This window comes from Chionomys nivalis, chromosome 2, assembly GCF_950005125.1.
Source record: "Chionomys nivalis chromosome 2, mChiNiv1.1, whole genome shotgun sequence".
NCBI lineage: Eukaryota > Metazoa > Chordata > Mammalia > Rodentia > Cricetidae > Chionomys > Chionomys nivalis.
In genome coordinates this window covers 114,204,797-114,220,115 of record NC_080087.1, presented here as the reverse complement: position 1 = coordinate 114,220,115, position 15,319 = coordinate 114,204,797, and the positions used below count along the sequence as shown (strand labels likewise).

General features: G+C 45.7%; 3 protein-coding genes across 3 annotated transcripts in view; 2 read left to right on the top strand and 1 right to left on the bottom strand.

The window, feature by feature from the left end:
* The window catches only part of Rhbdd1 (rhomboid domain containing 1), a 124,882-nt gene extending 120,888 nt beyond the window's left edge, over positions 1 to 3,994 (top strand). Inside the window, exon 7 of the mRNA XM_057763267.1 lies at positions 1,491 to 3,994. Coding sequence (XP_057619250.1) covers positions 1,491 to 1,585 — 95 coding nt within the window. The 3' untranslated portion in view covers positions 1,586 to 3,994. The remainder of the gene's footprint in view (positions 1 to 1,490) is intronic.
* A 2,892-nt stretch (positions 3,995 to 6,886) lies between these two features.
* On the top strand, positions 6,887 to 7,535 carry LOC130869608 (60S ribosomal protein L18-like). Its single transcript, XM_057761898.1, has one exon. It carries the CDS (start codon positions 6,938 to 6,940, stop codon positions 7,502 to 7,504), a length of 567 nt encoding a protein of 188 aa, XP_057617881.1. The 5' UTR covers positions 6,887 to 6,937; the 3' UTR covers positions 7,505 to 7,535.
* A 107-nt stretch (positions 7,536 to 7,642) lies between these two features.
* Col4a4 (collagen type IV alpha 4 chain) overlaps positions 7,643 to 15,319 on the bottom strand; it is a 119,349-nt gene continuing 111,672 nt past the window's right edge. The window contains exons 47-48 of the mRNA XM_057761899.1: positions 13,090 to 13,376; positions 7,643 to 12,731 (exon numbers count right to left, since the gene is read on the bottom strand). Coding sequence (XP_057617882.1) covers positions 12,462 to 12,731; positions 13,090 to 13,376 — 557 coding nt within the window. The 3' untranslated portion in view covers positions 7,643 to 12,461. The remainder of the gene's footprint in view (positions 12,732 to 13,089; positions 13,377 to 15,319) is intronic.

Genomic DNA, 15,319 nt, shown 5'->3' with positions numbered 1-15,319 from the left:
TGACCCCTACCATCTCCGAGCTTCTGTCCCTGGTAGGAGGAAACAGAGGTACACACAGATGGCATCTCTCGGGCAGAGCATGGCAGCTATTGGATGAGAACAATTAACAGAGAAAGTCTGAACACTAAAGAGTTTGTACTAGAGGAAGACTTCAGGGTTGGTCAGGTGTTGACAAGGGGAATGAGACTTTTCATTGCTATAGGTGATAAGAGAAAGATTCCTTGCCAATCAGCAGGCCTTGCAGATCTAGGAGTGAAAAGATGACATTTTGGTGCCACCTTCTTACCTGTATCCAGCAGAAGGTATGAAGTTTCTTCCTGAGGTCTAAGATCAGACTATTGATATGGGATGTCCTTCTGCATGCTGCGAATTTGTGTTGCTTTCACTGGTTGATGAATAAAGCTGCTTTGGCCAATGGCTGGGCAGAATATAGCTAGGTGGGAAAGCCAAGCTGAATGCGGGGAGAAAGAAGGCGAGGTCGAGGGATGGCAGCAGCTGCTAGAGGAATAAGATGCCAGAGCATTGCCAGTAATCCACGGGGTGCGTGCTGACACACAGACTTTAGGAACGGGTTAATTTATATGTAGAGCTAGCCAGTAAGAAACCTGAGCCTTTGGTCAAGCAGTTTGTAATTAATATTAAGCTTCTGAGTGGTTTTTCGGGAACTGGCGGGAGGGAGAGAAATCTCCAGTTACAGACGGTATATTTCTCCTTCAAAGAACACCTCCATGTGCTAACTGAAGTTCTTGTGCGGTCACAGCCTATATTTGGAGTATGTCTACAGACTAAGGGACCTCCCTCTCAGTCATGTGACCTTTACATATTGTGTCTGTCAGCTACTACGCCACGTGTGTGGGGTGGAGGTGGAGCGAGCCGACTGAGAAGGGCATTAAAAAATCAAGGCAGAACACGAATCCCTTGAGACATGACATCACTGCATGTTAGCTCTGCTCCTGCTCTGCCTTGTGTATGCTGCCCTTCTCCTCGGAAGATGAGACTCATGTGTCTCAGTTAGGTGTGCTTCTGATACCCAGGCTGGGAAGACAAGCAGGTTAGAGGGAGAGAAGGAGAGGCCCCAGGGCTAAGCAGGAGAAGTCAGGCAGCACAATCAGCAGTGGGCTAGGGAGGAGTTAGTTGAGTTGGGCATAAAAAATGAAAGCAGCCCTTGAGACATATGGAAGGTTAAATGATGAAAATTATGGAACATGGTAGAAGAAAAAAGTCAAAGTGGGCCGAGTGTCAAGAAGCTGAGTATGAATCAAATCAAGACCATGGAGTGAACCATACTAAAAATTATTTGCTCTCTGTTGAAATTAGTATTGACAGCTGAAGTTAAAATATGTTTGCTATGTGCCTTTTTCGTGTTGAAATAAGGATGACACCAAACAGCTGGTTTTCTCCTCTTGGAATCCTAGGGTATTCGCTGCCTTGTAAATGTCAGCGCAATGGGTAGGCAGTGTGTGATTTCCCTTTCCACTTTCTCGCTGCAGGACATACCAGAAATGGCCCAACACCCTATGGGTTCCGACTCACGCCAGAGGAAGAAATGAGGAGACAGCGCCTTCACAGATTTGATGGCCAGTGACGTGGCGCCACGCCCGGGAAGACATGGTCCAGCTGTGTGATTGTAGCCCATTCGGTCTACTCCCCAAGTCCCTAATTGGTTGTAAACAAAAGCAGAGCGCACCGTTATTGTTGCAGATCACTCATGTCTGCCACGAGCTGTCACTCCACGGCCCCCGTACGTCCAGATTCCCCAGCCAGGCTGACATCTGGAAACCAGGCTTGCCCCGGAAGTGCACAGCTTTCCCTGAGTGACCTGTCTAGCCCTGTGTTTTCTCCTAAACCAAAGGTCACCTCTTCAGCTGGGACCAATTTCCATACACTCCCCCACCTTCCCCCCCAGTTTGGTTGCACGTTTACATTGGGGTTGAAGACTGTGTCCTTTATAGAAAGTATTTGTCACCAGGTGAGAGGATCAGCTCTCACACTGCCTGGGTGCCCTGCTTGGCAGGAGGTGCAGTGCCACTACCGCTGGTCCTCCTGGCATATTTCCATGATTCCAGAAGAGGATGCATCTGCCTTCCTGGGATATCCCATGCTCTTTCATGCAGGCCACTCGGGGCGCTGTGTCTGCCTGCTGTTCACAACCCCTGCTTTGCTCTGCATGTAGAATGTCCGACTGGAGGGGAATAAGAGAGATCTAAGGTGGAGGGAACACCCACTCACTCATCAGATAGCAAGTGGCACCAGCAATTTGGGTCCACGGCCACCCGTCCAGGAGCGGGAGACTTGTGTAACTACTCCACAGAACAGCAGCACTCGCCACACACACAGAGCAAAGCGGAGATGAACCGTGGATTTCTCACTGGGTATCCCATTTGCTGGAAGTATTTCTTTCTTCACCAGAGTGCCTTTTCATTGGTCACTGTTGTGCCTGGTGTCTGTCATAAACAGGCATCAAAAAAAACAAAAAAAAATGCCCCAGAGAACTTCAGTGTTTAGAAAACACATTGTCCAAGTCACGGAAGTCATTTGTGTTGCTTGTGTTCTGAGAATAAAAGGACAAAGCCGGAATTATCGCGACTACCTGACTGTCGTGGAGCCTTTAGTGCAAAGGGAGTGAGGAGCAGCAAATGGTGCTCCTATTTTAACTCACCTCCATGTATAGTCTCTGTAGGCAGGCTTTCTTATGCACAGTGCAAGCATCTACAAAAACATACTATTCATGTGGATTAGCTTTGAGGGGAGTGCATGGAACCTGACTTCGTTTACAGTTTTGTATTCTGTTTTTAAAAGTAAGTGTGTGTGTGTTGCTTTCAGAAGATCAATTCATAAAATAAATCAAGAAACTTGTAACCAGTAAAACCGACTTTAAACTAAGTACTATATGTCCATTAAGGAAATTCACAGGCCGGGCATAGTGGCACACACCTTTAATCCCAGCACTCAGGAGTCAGGGGCAGGAGGATCTCTGAGTTCAAAGCCAGCCTGGTCGACATATGAAGTTCTGTGCCAGCCAGAATACACACAAGCACACAAACACTCACGCATATGCACACATACATGTACACAGCAGAAACCCTGTCTCAGAGAAAGAGGGAGGAATTGAGGGGGGCAGGAAGGAAGGAGGAGCAGATGATGAAGGAAGGAAGAAAGGAAGGAAATTCACAGTGTGTAAATAAAATTCCAAATGCTCAGCTCTAAGATGAGCTGGTGCCCGGGGTTGACATTTTGAGGCTATTAACGTCTCGGTTTTCTGTTGTGTGCATTTGACACATCTGGTGCATGCCAACTGTGCAGCTCCATGTCTGCTTGCTCATATGAACCCACCTGGATACACTTGACACTTGCATACAAATGGGCTAAGCAAATCTGTGAAGTCTGAAAGCATTTGGACAGGCCATCCAGCCAGTGGTGCCTGAGCACCTTGGTTTAATTTGTAATTGGTGTAAAGCCACAGTTAGTTGATGTTATGAATTATGCTCATGAGCCTGGTATCTTTAAGCACATTTAAATTGGAATGGTCTGGTCTAGAGAGATGGCTCAGCTGTTAAGAGCGCTGACTGCTCTTCCAGAGGACGTGAGTTCAATTCCCAGCACCCACGTCGCATCTCATAACTGCCTGTAACTCCAGTACCTTCCCATACCTTCCCTGTCTCTCTCACTCCACACTCGAAGGCTAACTAAATGTTATTTTCCCACCACAATTCATTTTCAATTTTATTAGAACTCTGCTAGCTTGTATGGAAATATTTTATTATTTTTTTATGTACCTGCTTTGGACATTGGAATCCTAATTTTGGATGCTATAGTTATGCGTTTTTTTTTTTTATTTATGAAGTGGAATGTCACCAAATGTTTATAACAGATGTCAGAAAGGTCATTTTAGTTCTAAGTGAAAATCAGGTATTTTTCAGAATAAAGATGTTTTGGAAATTATGGTAGTTATATTATACAAGTATTGGGCTTACCCATGCCTATTGTTTTCTGTGTCTGGAATATTTTTCTTTGTTTGTTGTTACATTTTTGTTTGGTTTTGCCCCATTCACAATAAGGAATGTTCAAAGTTATGTCCCTTAGTCTGGAAGTAGACTAAGAAAGAGTAGAGAAGCTGATTACCCCTCCTAACAGGGAGATAATTAGCACCAAAAGCCGATTTTTAAATTTGGTTTATCAATAATCTTCCAATTGATTGTCTTTTATGTTCCCAGGGTACCCAGTTCCCAAAGCTTGTTGTGGGCAGTCAGCTTAACAGACTTCTTCATTCAGAATCTTTTCCTGGTTCTCAAGGAGGAAGGACTAGTTAAGCTTGCTTCCTCTTGAGGACTTGAGGAGCGTTGCCTATGATTTACAGTGTTGCCTGTAAGAATGCCTGCTGGCGAGGCTGGAGCTAAGCCATAAAATAACTGGACTTAGGGCATTACCAGGGGAGCTGGCAACGGGAATGACCAGAGGTGACCCTGCCACAGAGAGTGGACCTCTGTTGGAAGCCCATGTTCAGGAAAGAAGTGTATTCCATTACTCCTAAGTGTATCATTTCTTCTACCCATTCCCTTGGATCACTGCAGCAATGTTTTAACCTAATTCACCCTCCCCCACACTTTTTTTTCCTCCTCCAGTGTTTTAGAATCGCAAGCTCTCAGCTCTGAAGGACCTTGAAGCCTCTCGACTCATTGCTTTGCTCAATACTTAAAATACGTCTTCACTCAACTCAACATACCGAAGCCAGTTGGGCTTCCAAAACCCATTTTAGCCGTACCACTCATCGTCTCAAATGTCTTTTATTGTTTGTGGACACATGGTCAAGGTCAGAGCCATGAACCTCAACAACCGGGCTCCCAGCAGCTTTGGACCTCGGCCCATGTGTTCCTAACAGCTCGCTCACGGTCCTCCCATCCAATCTGTGAATGCTTCTCATACTGGGATCTCTTCAGTATTGGATAAGGATTGGCATCTCCTCTCCCTCAGCCCATTCTGTCCTCCATATCCTGTCGCCAAGTTGAGGCCTTTCCTGGAGACCACAGCTCATGTCGCAGACAGATCTGCTGGTTTTGTTTAGTCTGCATCTCTTGATAGCCACACGTTACTTGGCAATGCTGATTGTGCCATGAGAGTCCATCTTCCCTCCCAGGGCAGGACCTGGGAGAGTATAGTCACATTTCTCTTCTCCTTCCTCGCTGTGCCTTCAGCAGTATTTTGAAATGTCGGAGCCAATAGATACTTGAAGACTGAAATGAAAAGACGTTCATTCCTATAATGACAGATGGTAAACCAAAGTGCTTCTGAAACTCCTGTTTGTGTGTGTGTCTGTGTGTGTATGCCCAGAGGAGCCAGAAGAGGCTATTGGGTCCCCTGAGACTGTGAGCTGCCCGACGTGGGTGCTGTGAACAAATTCCAGTTTTCTGAATGGGCAGCCACTAGCCTTAACCACTGAGCCATTTCTCCAGGCCCCAGTACCCTGACATTATTTTTTGGCATGAGTTCTCTTTAGACGCTGATGGGGCCAGAGCGTTCAGGGATCCACCTGATCCCACCGCTCTCTGTGCTAGGTCTATATGGACAGTACCTCTCCAAGCCTGATTGTCCATAGCTGTTGGGGATCCAAACTCAGAGCCTCTTGTTTATGCCGCAGGCGCCTTACCAACAGAGCCACCTCCACTCTCCTTGTGCGTTCTAAAGCAAACTGGCTTTTCGGAGACCAGAGCAACATTGTATCACCCATTTTAAATATCCCCCATTATTAACAAAAACTTACGCCAAGAATACCCATGTCCAGCAGCGCGAACTGTTGTGGTTTAGATATGAAGTACCCGTGTGCTCACCCTGTCCCCAATCAGGCTGATGTGTTGAAGCCTTGTGATGCTGATGAGACGCGGTGATTTTCAGAGGAGAAGCCTAGTTGGAGTGAGCAGGCATGTGCTTGGAGACTGTACTGCTCTGGGCTACTCCTGGTCGCTCTCAGTCTGTTTCCTGGCCACCATGAGGCGAGCAGCCTCTGCTCCGCGCTCCCACAGCGTGAGACTCTGCTATACACCTCAGTCCAGCAAAGCTCCAATGGAAGCTGAGTTCAAATATACTCTCGTTCTCAATTGTTTCTCTCAGGCGTTTGATGTCAGCGATGAAAAGCTCGCTAGCACAGGGAAGTTACAAGTCCCAGTATCTATCTGTGCTTGACTCCTCAGTTGGCTTTCACACCTTCGGCCTTTCAAATAGTCCTGGCAGTAGGCAGCCTTGTCTTGCTTAACTCACATGACAACTCAGGCCTGTTAGGACTGAGACTCATACTGCCCATCATCACCTGTGATTGATTCGACCCTCTTGCCTAAGGCCTGGTTTTCTTTTTTTTTTTTATCCACCCAACACTGAATAGAGAAGTATGCTTCTATGTATCGCCTCAGAATCTCACTCTCCTCAGCCTTGGCTCTTCCTTCTGGCCAATCCACCTTATGTTCCCCACTCAGCCAGTTCTGAGGATAGACCACATCACAAGGTAAATTTAAAATGAAGATGGGCCCGGTGCTGGGGTGGTAGCTCAGTCAGGGTTTGCCTCGAGGACTTGAGGATGAGTTAAACCTTCCAAAATCCACATTAAAGAAAGGAAGCCAGGCCTGGTGGTGCATGCTTGTAATCCTAGGGTTGAGGACACAGAAACAAATGGGTACCTGGGGCTCCCAGCCAGCCAGCTAGTCTACTTGGTGAGTTTCAGATCCATGAAGATGCTATCCAAAAAAAAAAAAAAAAAAAAAAAACAAGGTAGATAGCACCTATGGAGAAACAACTTAGGGCCTCTACATATACATAGCACACACACATACACACAACATTATACATGCACATATATACATCTGCCTATAGAACACATAAAAGGAAACCCATTTTGGTTTAAAAGAAAATACATTCACTTTCCGGACCAGGCCGTGCAGGAGGCGCCATCATGGGTGTTGACATCCGCCACAACAAGGACCGAAAGGTTCGGCGCAAGGAGCCCAAGAGCCAAGACATCTACCTGCGGCTGCTGGTCAAGCTGTACAGGTTTCTGGCCAGGCGAACCAACTCCACCTTCAATCAGGTTGTGCTGAAAAGGTTATTCATGAGTCGCACCAACCGACCACCTCTGTCCCTGTCCCGGATGATCCGAAAGATGAAGCTTCCTGGCCGAGAAAACAAGACGGCTGTGGTTGTGGGGACGGTCACAGATGACGTGAGGATTCTCGATGTGCCCAAACTGGAGGTGTGTGCTCTGCGGGTGAGCAGCCGGGCCCGGAGTCGCATCCTCAAGGCTGGGGGTAAGATCCTCACCTTTGACCAGCTGTCCTTGGAGTCTCCCAAGGGCCGTGGCACTGTGCTCCTGTCTGGACCTCGGAAGGGCCGAGAGGTGTACCGGCATTTTGGCAAGGCCCCAGGAACCCCACACAGCCATACCAAACCCTATGTCCGCTCCAAGGGCCGGAAGTTTGAACGTGCCAGAGGCAGAAGGGCCAGCTGTGGCTACAAAAACTAACCCTGGATCTTACTGTTATTAAAAAGCTTTGGATGTTGAAAAAAAAAAAAGAAAGAAAGAAAATACATTCATCAAGACAGTGGTTTTGGAAGCCATCACAATTTTATATAGAATGAACCATATCATAAGTGACAATACAGCAAATATTTATGGGTCAACATAAACAAAAGTTGCATGATCAAAATTTCTTACTCTAAAATGATAGGTTAGAGAAAGTGATGCAGTTTATCAAGTGTGTTGCACATCTTCCCAATGAGTCATTAAATATTTAAGCACCATAAGGTTCAAGCATTTCCCATGGATGTGGCAGCTAGGCACACTGCTTTAACTGCATGATGCAGAGTTTCTTGTGGATAGCAGAATTGTAGAATGCTGACTTTTTTTATGTCAATTGTTTGGTCCCTGCAGACCTTACTCATAATGTCCCTGCAGGAAATTGTTACAACTTTTTGTGGTACAGTAACCAAGAACTGAAATAAAGAAGCATTCCCAAAGATGTTAAGAGCTGGTTATGTATGAATAATTCTAGCCAGTAATTTATATGCCCTGGGAGAATCAATGTGTAATTTTGTTGTGGGAGGGGAGACAAGAAATAGTTTTCATATTGAATACCTTATTTTAAATAGACTATGTGACAATCATTGGTGCAAGGTGGCTGCTATGCACTAGGTGGGTAATAATCCAACTTTAATTTTCAACATGAGTGTAATGTCCTAACTTATAGACGAGGGAAATTTAGCAGAAATCACCCATGGCAACAGAATTGGGAAGGGACACATCTGGACTGAAACCTGGGTCCAACCAGAAGTCCTCCTTTTCCCACACTTCTTACAGCCAGCAATACCAAATAAAAGAGACAGCTGTTAAACTATTCCAGTGGTCCCATAGGACCCTTGATCCCAAAGGAGAGCCATCTGTTTTGCGGTAACCTGCAGGAAGTGCGAAAGGAACTCTTCAATGACGTCCAAGTCTCCTGGGTATTCTGCTTGACTTTTTCTAAGCACTCAAAACATACACGGACTTCGTAGATGCAACTTGGTACCAAGAAGTCTTTAAATCGTGAGGGAATACAGACTGCAGCCTGAGCCGTTGTGCTATCTCAGTGAAGGATCTTCTTTCTGCCAACTCTCTGAGCAAATCTCATTTCTGGTTTCAGCTCATAGAGAAGTAATTAAAAAGGGTCAGTGCTGGTTGACTGGCGTTGTGTTGATAATTGTAGTAAGAGATTGTGGGTGTGTGGGAATGTTTAACGTTTTGATATTCTGAAGTAAAGACTTATTATGCTGGGCACCCTTTTACCAATGATATCTACAGAGCTGAACATCAGAGGTTTAAAAAGGTATAGAAAATTGACACTGAATGACAGAGTTGAGTCAATAATAGACACATTCATATGCTAACAGTGAACATCCGAAGACGAGCAAAGCATTGTCCCTGTCCCACAGGGCTTCAGTATTTAATTAGGGAACAAAAGGGGTATGCTAAGATATTAGAGAATGGAGAGGGAGAGCAGACAGCCCCCCAAGTCTCTGGGAAATTCATACACCTACACTAGTCTACTGTGCTAGGATAAGTGTGTGTCTACCAAACCAATGGACCCAAGGGAGAGCATCGATGGTGGAGAGAGGAACCAGAGACACAGAGAAATGTGAGTGTTTCACAGATCTGTGTGCAGCTCAAGCTAACAAGAGATGCTCACAGGCACAAGCCTCACAGTTCACGATGGACTTTCACCCCCTCTGAAGTCATTTGGACTTCATAGGCAGTGTGGTCATTGTGGATTTTAAGCCAAAAGATAACAAAATCTAATTTGGGTGGAATTTAGAGGATGGCTGGGTTTCCAGACTGGAGCTATCTCCTGCGAGAGGCTAGGTGGAAAACTGTGTGTGATGCAGGGAGCGTGGAGGGGGTAGTAGCCCCCACAAAAATGGGGATGTTTCAGCCTCGGGAACAGACCACAGGCAGCATGGACACCTGCCTGATGGAGAGGTTCCACTTACCAAGAATGAGGACCCAGAAAGAAACACCCAGTCCATGTTCTGGTACGGGGCCTCCAAGTAAGTCCCATTAGGAATCTCAGCACAGTCCAGCCAGACAAGGGCGGAGGTCCTGAAAAGGAGGTTTAGATAAGACCATCACAGTAATGGGTTAGGATAACTACAAAGCTTTGTTCGTGGTCCCCGCTGAGCAACGCTGTTCCAAAAACATTGAGATATAGCCAGGTGGAAAGAGAAATAATAACTTTAAAATAACATGCTCTTCTGTTCCAAGAATGTTTTTCCTATTGTTTTGCCCTTTTGGACCATTTCAAAACACATTTCCGATCCATGCCATAGTCAGAGGGGGAGATGGAGAATCTATACTTGGACTTGTTTTATGGTTTCTCTCTCAGGGAGCTAAACTGCCCTCTTAATTCAGCCACTCCTAAGTTATTTACGAAGAGTGTTAATATCCTAACCGCAAAGCGGAAGGTTTTGACATGTGTTCTAATGGTTCACTTGTTCCCCTCACCTCTTCCTGGAACCTGTTCTCAGACTAAGTTCATCATGAACTATCAGGAGGCCTGTTTGGGGTGATAGATAAGGATTCTGGAAACACAAGAGTAATGCAAATAAAAAAAGAAGTGGGCTTCAACTTTAGACACTCAAAATTTTCAACATGGATAGCATAAACCCAAAATCAAATAGATCAATAGGAAATATACTGCTACATTAAGAAAATATTTCATGTTAAAATAGAGATGTTCAGCCCTGGTTACGTAGTGAATTCCAGACTAGGATGAAACAATGTCAACCATGTCTTCAATAACAAAACAAAAACACCAAGTTTCTTTATTAAAAAAAAAGAAAAGAAAGAAAAAGAACAAAGGAAAAAAAGAAAAAAGGCTGAACTCCTAGCACATTGGAGTCTCCAGGAAATTGCCAAGATTTTGAAGCCAGCGTGGAGTTTTGTAGTGAGTCCCAGGCCAAGTTGGACTCCAGACTGAGGCACTAGTTTTAGAAACAAAAAATAAAATAGACATTATTGACCAGAAAGTTCTCTTCAGCTGCCACTCCACAGGAAGCCTACAACAAATGAGCCTGCCATTGATCAAAGAATGGCAAGGAAAACACGTCTTAGAAATGTTTTCCTGTTTACCTTTGTTTTCAATTATGTGTGTGAGTATGTGTCTGTGAGTGGGTATTTGCATGTGTACGGGAGTGCCCACGCAGGTTAAAGAGGAACTGGAGTTAATGGGGACCACGAGCCACCTGACCTGGGCACTAGGAACCGAAGTCAGATCCTTCATGAGAACCATAAGTGCTCTTAACTACTGAGCCATCTCTCCAGGCCCGGAAACAAAATTTTAATTGAGTTTTTCTCTCAATTATTCTTAAGTGCCCTGAGAAGTGAGCTCTGACATGAGTGTCACCCTCGGGGGAAAATCCTTTCTTCTATTAAGATGCCAGTTTTACTCTAGCTGGGGAAGGTGAGTTTCAGAGGGGGGCAGTCTTTTCTAGCAAGGCTTTCTATTCATGATTTGTAGCGGTCCCTGACTAAGTAGCCAGCAGACCCTTCGGTATGCAGAAAAATCACTGCAAATTGACACGGATCCTGCCCGTGTGCAGGAGCTGCTAAGGTCCAGCGCCAAACAGCTGTCTTGCCATGATGCTAATACAATATAAAGAACGTTTGAAAATTGGCGAAACGGATGCTCCCATAAAAAAAAAAAAAATCACAGGAGCTCAAAATTCAGACTGGATATCGTCTTTGTTTCTGTTCAAGAGAGCCCCACGCCTTCCTGGTGGGGTGACCCTGACATAAATGAATCTTCTTACCTAAGTTTAATTAAGCCAGCCCTTAATTTTCTCCCAAGTGCATAATGATAGCCCTGTCACTTCAGGAGCCAGTTGCCATTATGCGTGTGGAGGAGGAGCCTCGCAGGTTCTCCTGGGGACTTTGTACCAGCCTCCGGATTGCCTGAGTAAGCCCCATGTGGCTTCAGTGCCATTAGCAGAAGGACACTCTGGCCCCCGACTGGGGAAAAGTAGTCTGTTTGCAGGTTCCCTGGGACGGGGAGTCGATTTTTGTGAATCACTACCTTAATATTCATTAATAGCTTTTAGGCTCCTAATCCCTTATTGAATATATTTTTTTCTATAATTGCTACTTTTCAAAAGGGTGGCCAGAGTAGGCATTTCTATTCTCTATAAAATGCAGGAGAGAACATAATGTTTTATATTCGTCCCTGAAGTGTTTATGCTAATGTCGAGGCCCTGGAATACAGGACTGCAGGCCTTCCTGGCAAAATGACTCATTCTGCTTTGAAATGAACTGCTAATACTGGCAGTGTAGAGAGGCTGTTTTGCTTTTCTTCCTCCTTTTTCAAAACCTCTTTGGGCCATGGTCCCACAATTATTTAAAGTGCATGGTTTAAAAGGATAGATTAAAATAGATTAGAGAGGAAATCATTTTGAAACATTGAAAATCTCTGCTACATAGCTTCATTTGTTGGCCTATTTATATTGTTCCGGTAGAATCTAGCCAGAAGCCCAATGATTACAGAATAATTGACTTCAGTTGTCTGAGACGCTATCCACCAATGAATGAACTCTTCAGTCGTTTATAATCTGGTCTTTGTCATTCACTTGCTTTTCTGGGAATTAACACATGTTCAAATAAAGCCTGTTCTTCCATCATCTCAATAACAGGGGAATGTGTGGGTTTCATCTGGATTGGTGGGGGCCAAACAAATCCACGTGTGCCGAGTTCGCTTGATCTGTAGCAAGGAGAAGGAGGGCCCCTGGAGGAGCCACGCTGAGATAGGGCGTGGCTGAAGGAGACAGGGCGTGGCTGAAGGAGACAGGGCGTGGCTGAAGGAGTAGGGAGAGAGCACCGCTGAATTTACTACAGTAGTTGGGGCATCTTTTCCTCCACGGAAGTCTCTCTTGATGACCCTTTGCATGTTTTGAGTCCTCTAGCTGTTTTGAATTCGCAGGCAGACCTGGCACCGGCTGATTTTCTGGCGCTGGGCCTGAACGTCTTTCAAGGTGTCCGGTGACGGGCTAGAGGAAAACTGCTCTTCTGGGCTCACCGTGGTCAGCCAGAAGCTGTATTTATTGGCAAAAAAGTGACAGGTTCCCTGTCGGCCCTGGCATTCAAGGAATGGTGCAGCTCTGAAGTCTTCTAGGCAGCTGCCAGGTGACACAAGGGCCTGCCCTCCTCCTTGGTCCCCAGCTCCAGTGTGCTACCGAGACAAAAATGAAGTTAAGGCTCAATCAGTGACACACCTGGCTCTAGTTCTGCTTTGAAAATTCTTACATCACTCAAAAAAGAGAAACTTAAATCTGCCGAGGTGCACTAAGAAGTGTTTGGGGTGACTATGTAAAATGGAGCCAATTTCACTGACGGCTAAAGTAAATCCATCTTCTACCAAACTTACCAAAGAATAGTTAATGAGAAAAAATTAAAAATAATAGTGAAGGCCTTGTATCTCAGCGGGTTATAGTCCGCACTGGCCTGGACGACCTTGTGTCCTCTAGTGTCTACACAGTACACAGAACTACCATCTAGACAGGAATAAGATTCAGGGATAGGAGACTCACCATCAAGAATGAGTATCCAATCCAGAGGCTCCTCCACCCCCGTGGACACGGTGGAATGGATTGGTCCTGACTGTGGACGGCCACTGCCTGGGCTGGGGCCTCACACACGGCGCAGCGGCTGATGTAAGGGCGGATCTCTTCCTCCAAGAGTGGCATCATGGGAAGAGGAGCCCCACTGGCCAACCAGTAGGACCTGTCATTTCTCTGGGCATAGTGGCACACTTGGTGAATGTTGCAGTAGGCAAAGGGTAGTGTACTAAACACGGGAAGACAAGACCCTGCCAAACCTTAGAAAAAAGAAGATACACAGTCTATGAGCAGCCTGCCATGTGCAAGCGGCCAGTGACTCCCACAGGTGGTGTTAATAGACACCTGCTATGACCTACATGTTGGGAAGCTCCACCCAGCCCCACTCCTCCCATTCCAGACCCCACCCCTGAGAAAGTCCACCATCAGCAGCTCCTCCTCCAGAACGTTTCAAGACCCCCTACAGACTATTTAAGACCCAGTCCATAGATCTACCACATGTACTCTTGTGTTCTGTCTCCTGCCTTCCTGAAGCCACCCAGGAGTGTTATGCTTTTCCTTGCCCTGTTTATTAAATCTGCATTTATTAATTCGGTTTAACTTGGCTCTGAGATTCCATCTTACACCTGTAAGAATGGCCAAGATCAAAAATGTTCATGATAGCTCATGCTGGAGAGGATGTGGGGTAAAGGGAACACTCTACAATTGCTGGTGGGAATGCAAACTGGTACAGTCCCTTTGGATATCTGTATGGCAATTTCTCAGAAAATTAGGAAACAACCTACCTCAAGACCCAGCAATACCACTTTTGGGTATATCCCTAAAGGATGCTCAATCATACCACAAGGACATGCGCTCAACTATGTTTATAGGAGCATTGTTTGTCATAGCCAGAACCTGGAAACAACCTAAGTGCCCCTCGACTGAAAAATGGATAAGGAAAATGTGGTATATTTACATAATGGTGTAAACAGCAAAAAAAAAAAATAATAATAACAACATCTTGCGATTTGCAGGCAAATGGATGGATCTAGAAAACATCATACTGAGTGAAGTAACCGAGATCCGGAAAGGCAAATATAATATGTACTCACTCATAAGTGGTTTTTGTACATAAAGCAAAGAAAACCAGTCTACAATCCCTGAGAACCTAGACAACAAAGAGGACCCTAAGGGAGACATACATGGATCTAATCTACATGGGAAGTAGAAAAAGACAAGATCTCCTGAGTAAACTGGGAGCATGGGGACCATGGGAGAGGGTAAAAGGGATGGGAGTGGAGAGGGGAACAGAGAAAAATATATAGCTCAATAAAAACAATTTTAAAAAAGATATGAACTAGCTAGTAATATGCCTAAGCTACTGGCCAAGCAGTATTGTAATTAATATAGTGTCTGTGTGATTATTCGGTCTGAGCAACTGAAAAATGAATGAGCAGTCTCCATTTACAGCCCAAGTCTGTGGTGCCGATGTCTGTGGTGCCCCATGTCTGTGATGCCCCCACATGTGTGGTGCCCCATTCCTGTGGTGCCCTGTGTCTGTGGTGCCCCATGTCTGTGGTGCCCCATGTCTGTGGTGCCCCCATGTGTATGGTGCCCCATGTCTGTGGTGCCCCCATGTGTGTGGTGCCCCATTCCTGTGGTGCCCTGTGTCTGTTGTGCCCCATGTGTGTGGTGCTCATGTCTGTGGTGCCCCCATGTCTGTGGTGCCCCCATGTGTGTGGTGCCCATGTCTGTGGTGCCCTGTGTCTGTGGTGCCCCATGTCTGTGGTGCCCCATGTCTATGGTGCCCATGTCTGTGGTGCCCCCATGTGTGTGGTGCCCATGTCTGTGGTGCCCCCATGTGTGTGGTGCCCTATGCCTGTGGTGCCCCATGTCTGTGGTGCCCCATGCCTGTGGTGCCCCACATCTTTAAATTTAGCACTTAGGAAGCAGAGACAGGTTGGTTTCTGTGAGTGTGAGGCCAGCCTGGTCTACACAGTTCCAGGTCAACCAGCGCTACATAGTGAAAGCATTTGTCAAATAAAATAAAAGTGAGTACTAAGTAGGCAGATAATAACCAGTCACCAGAATGAGGCTCAGTGGTAGTAACAGGATCATGGGAATTATTATGAGAGGGTTGTTTTGTTCTTAAATAGTAATGCCATGGAAGATTAGTGGTTAAGACGTTGATGCATCTGTAGGGTTAACACCAGGGTTTTGC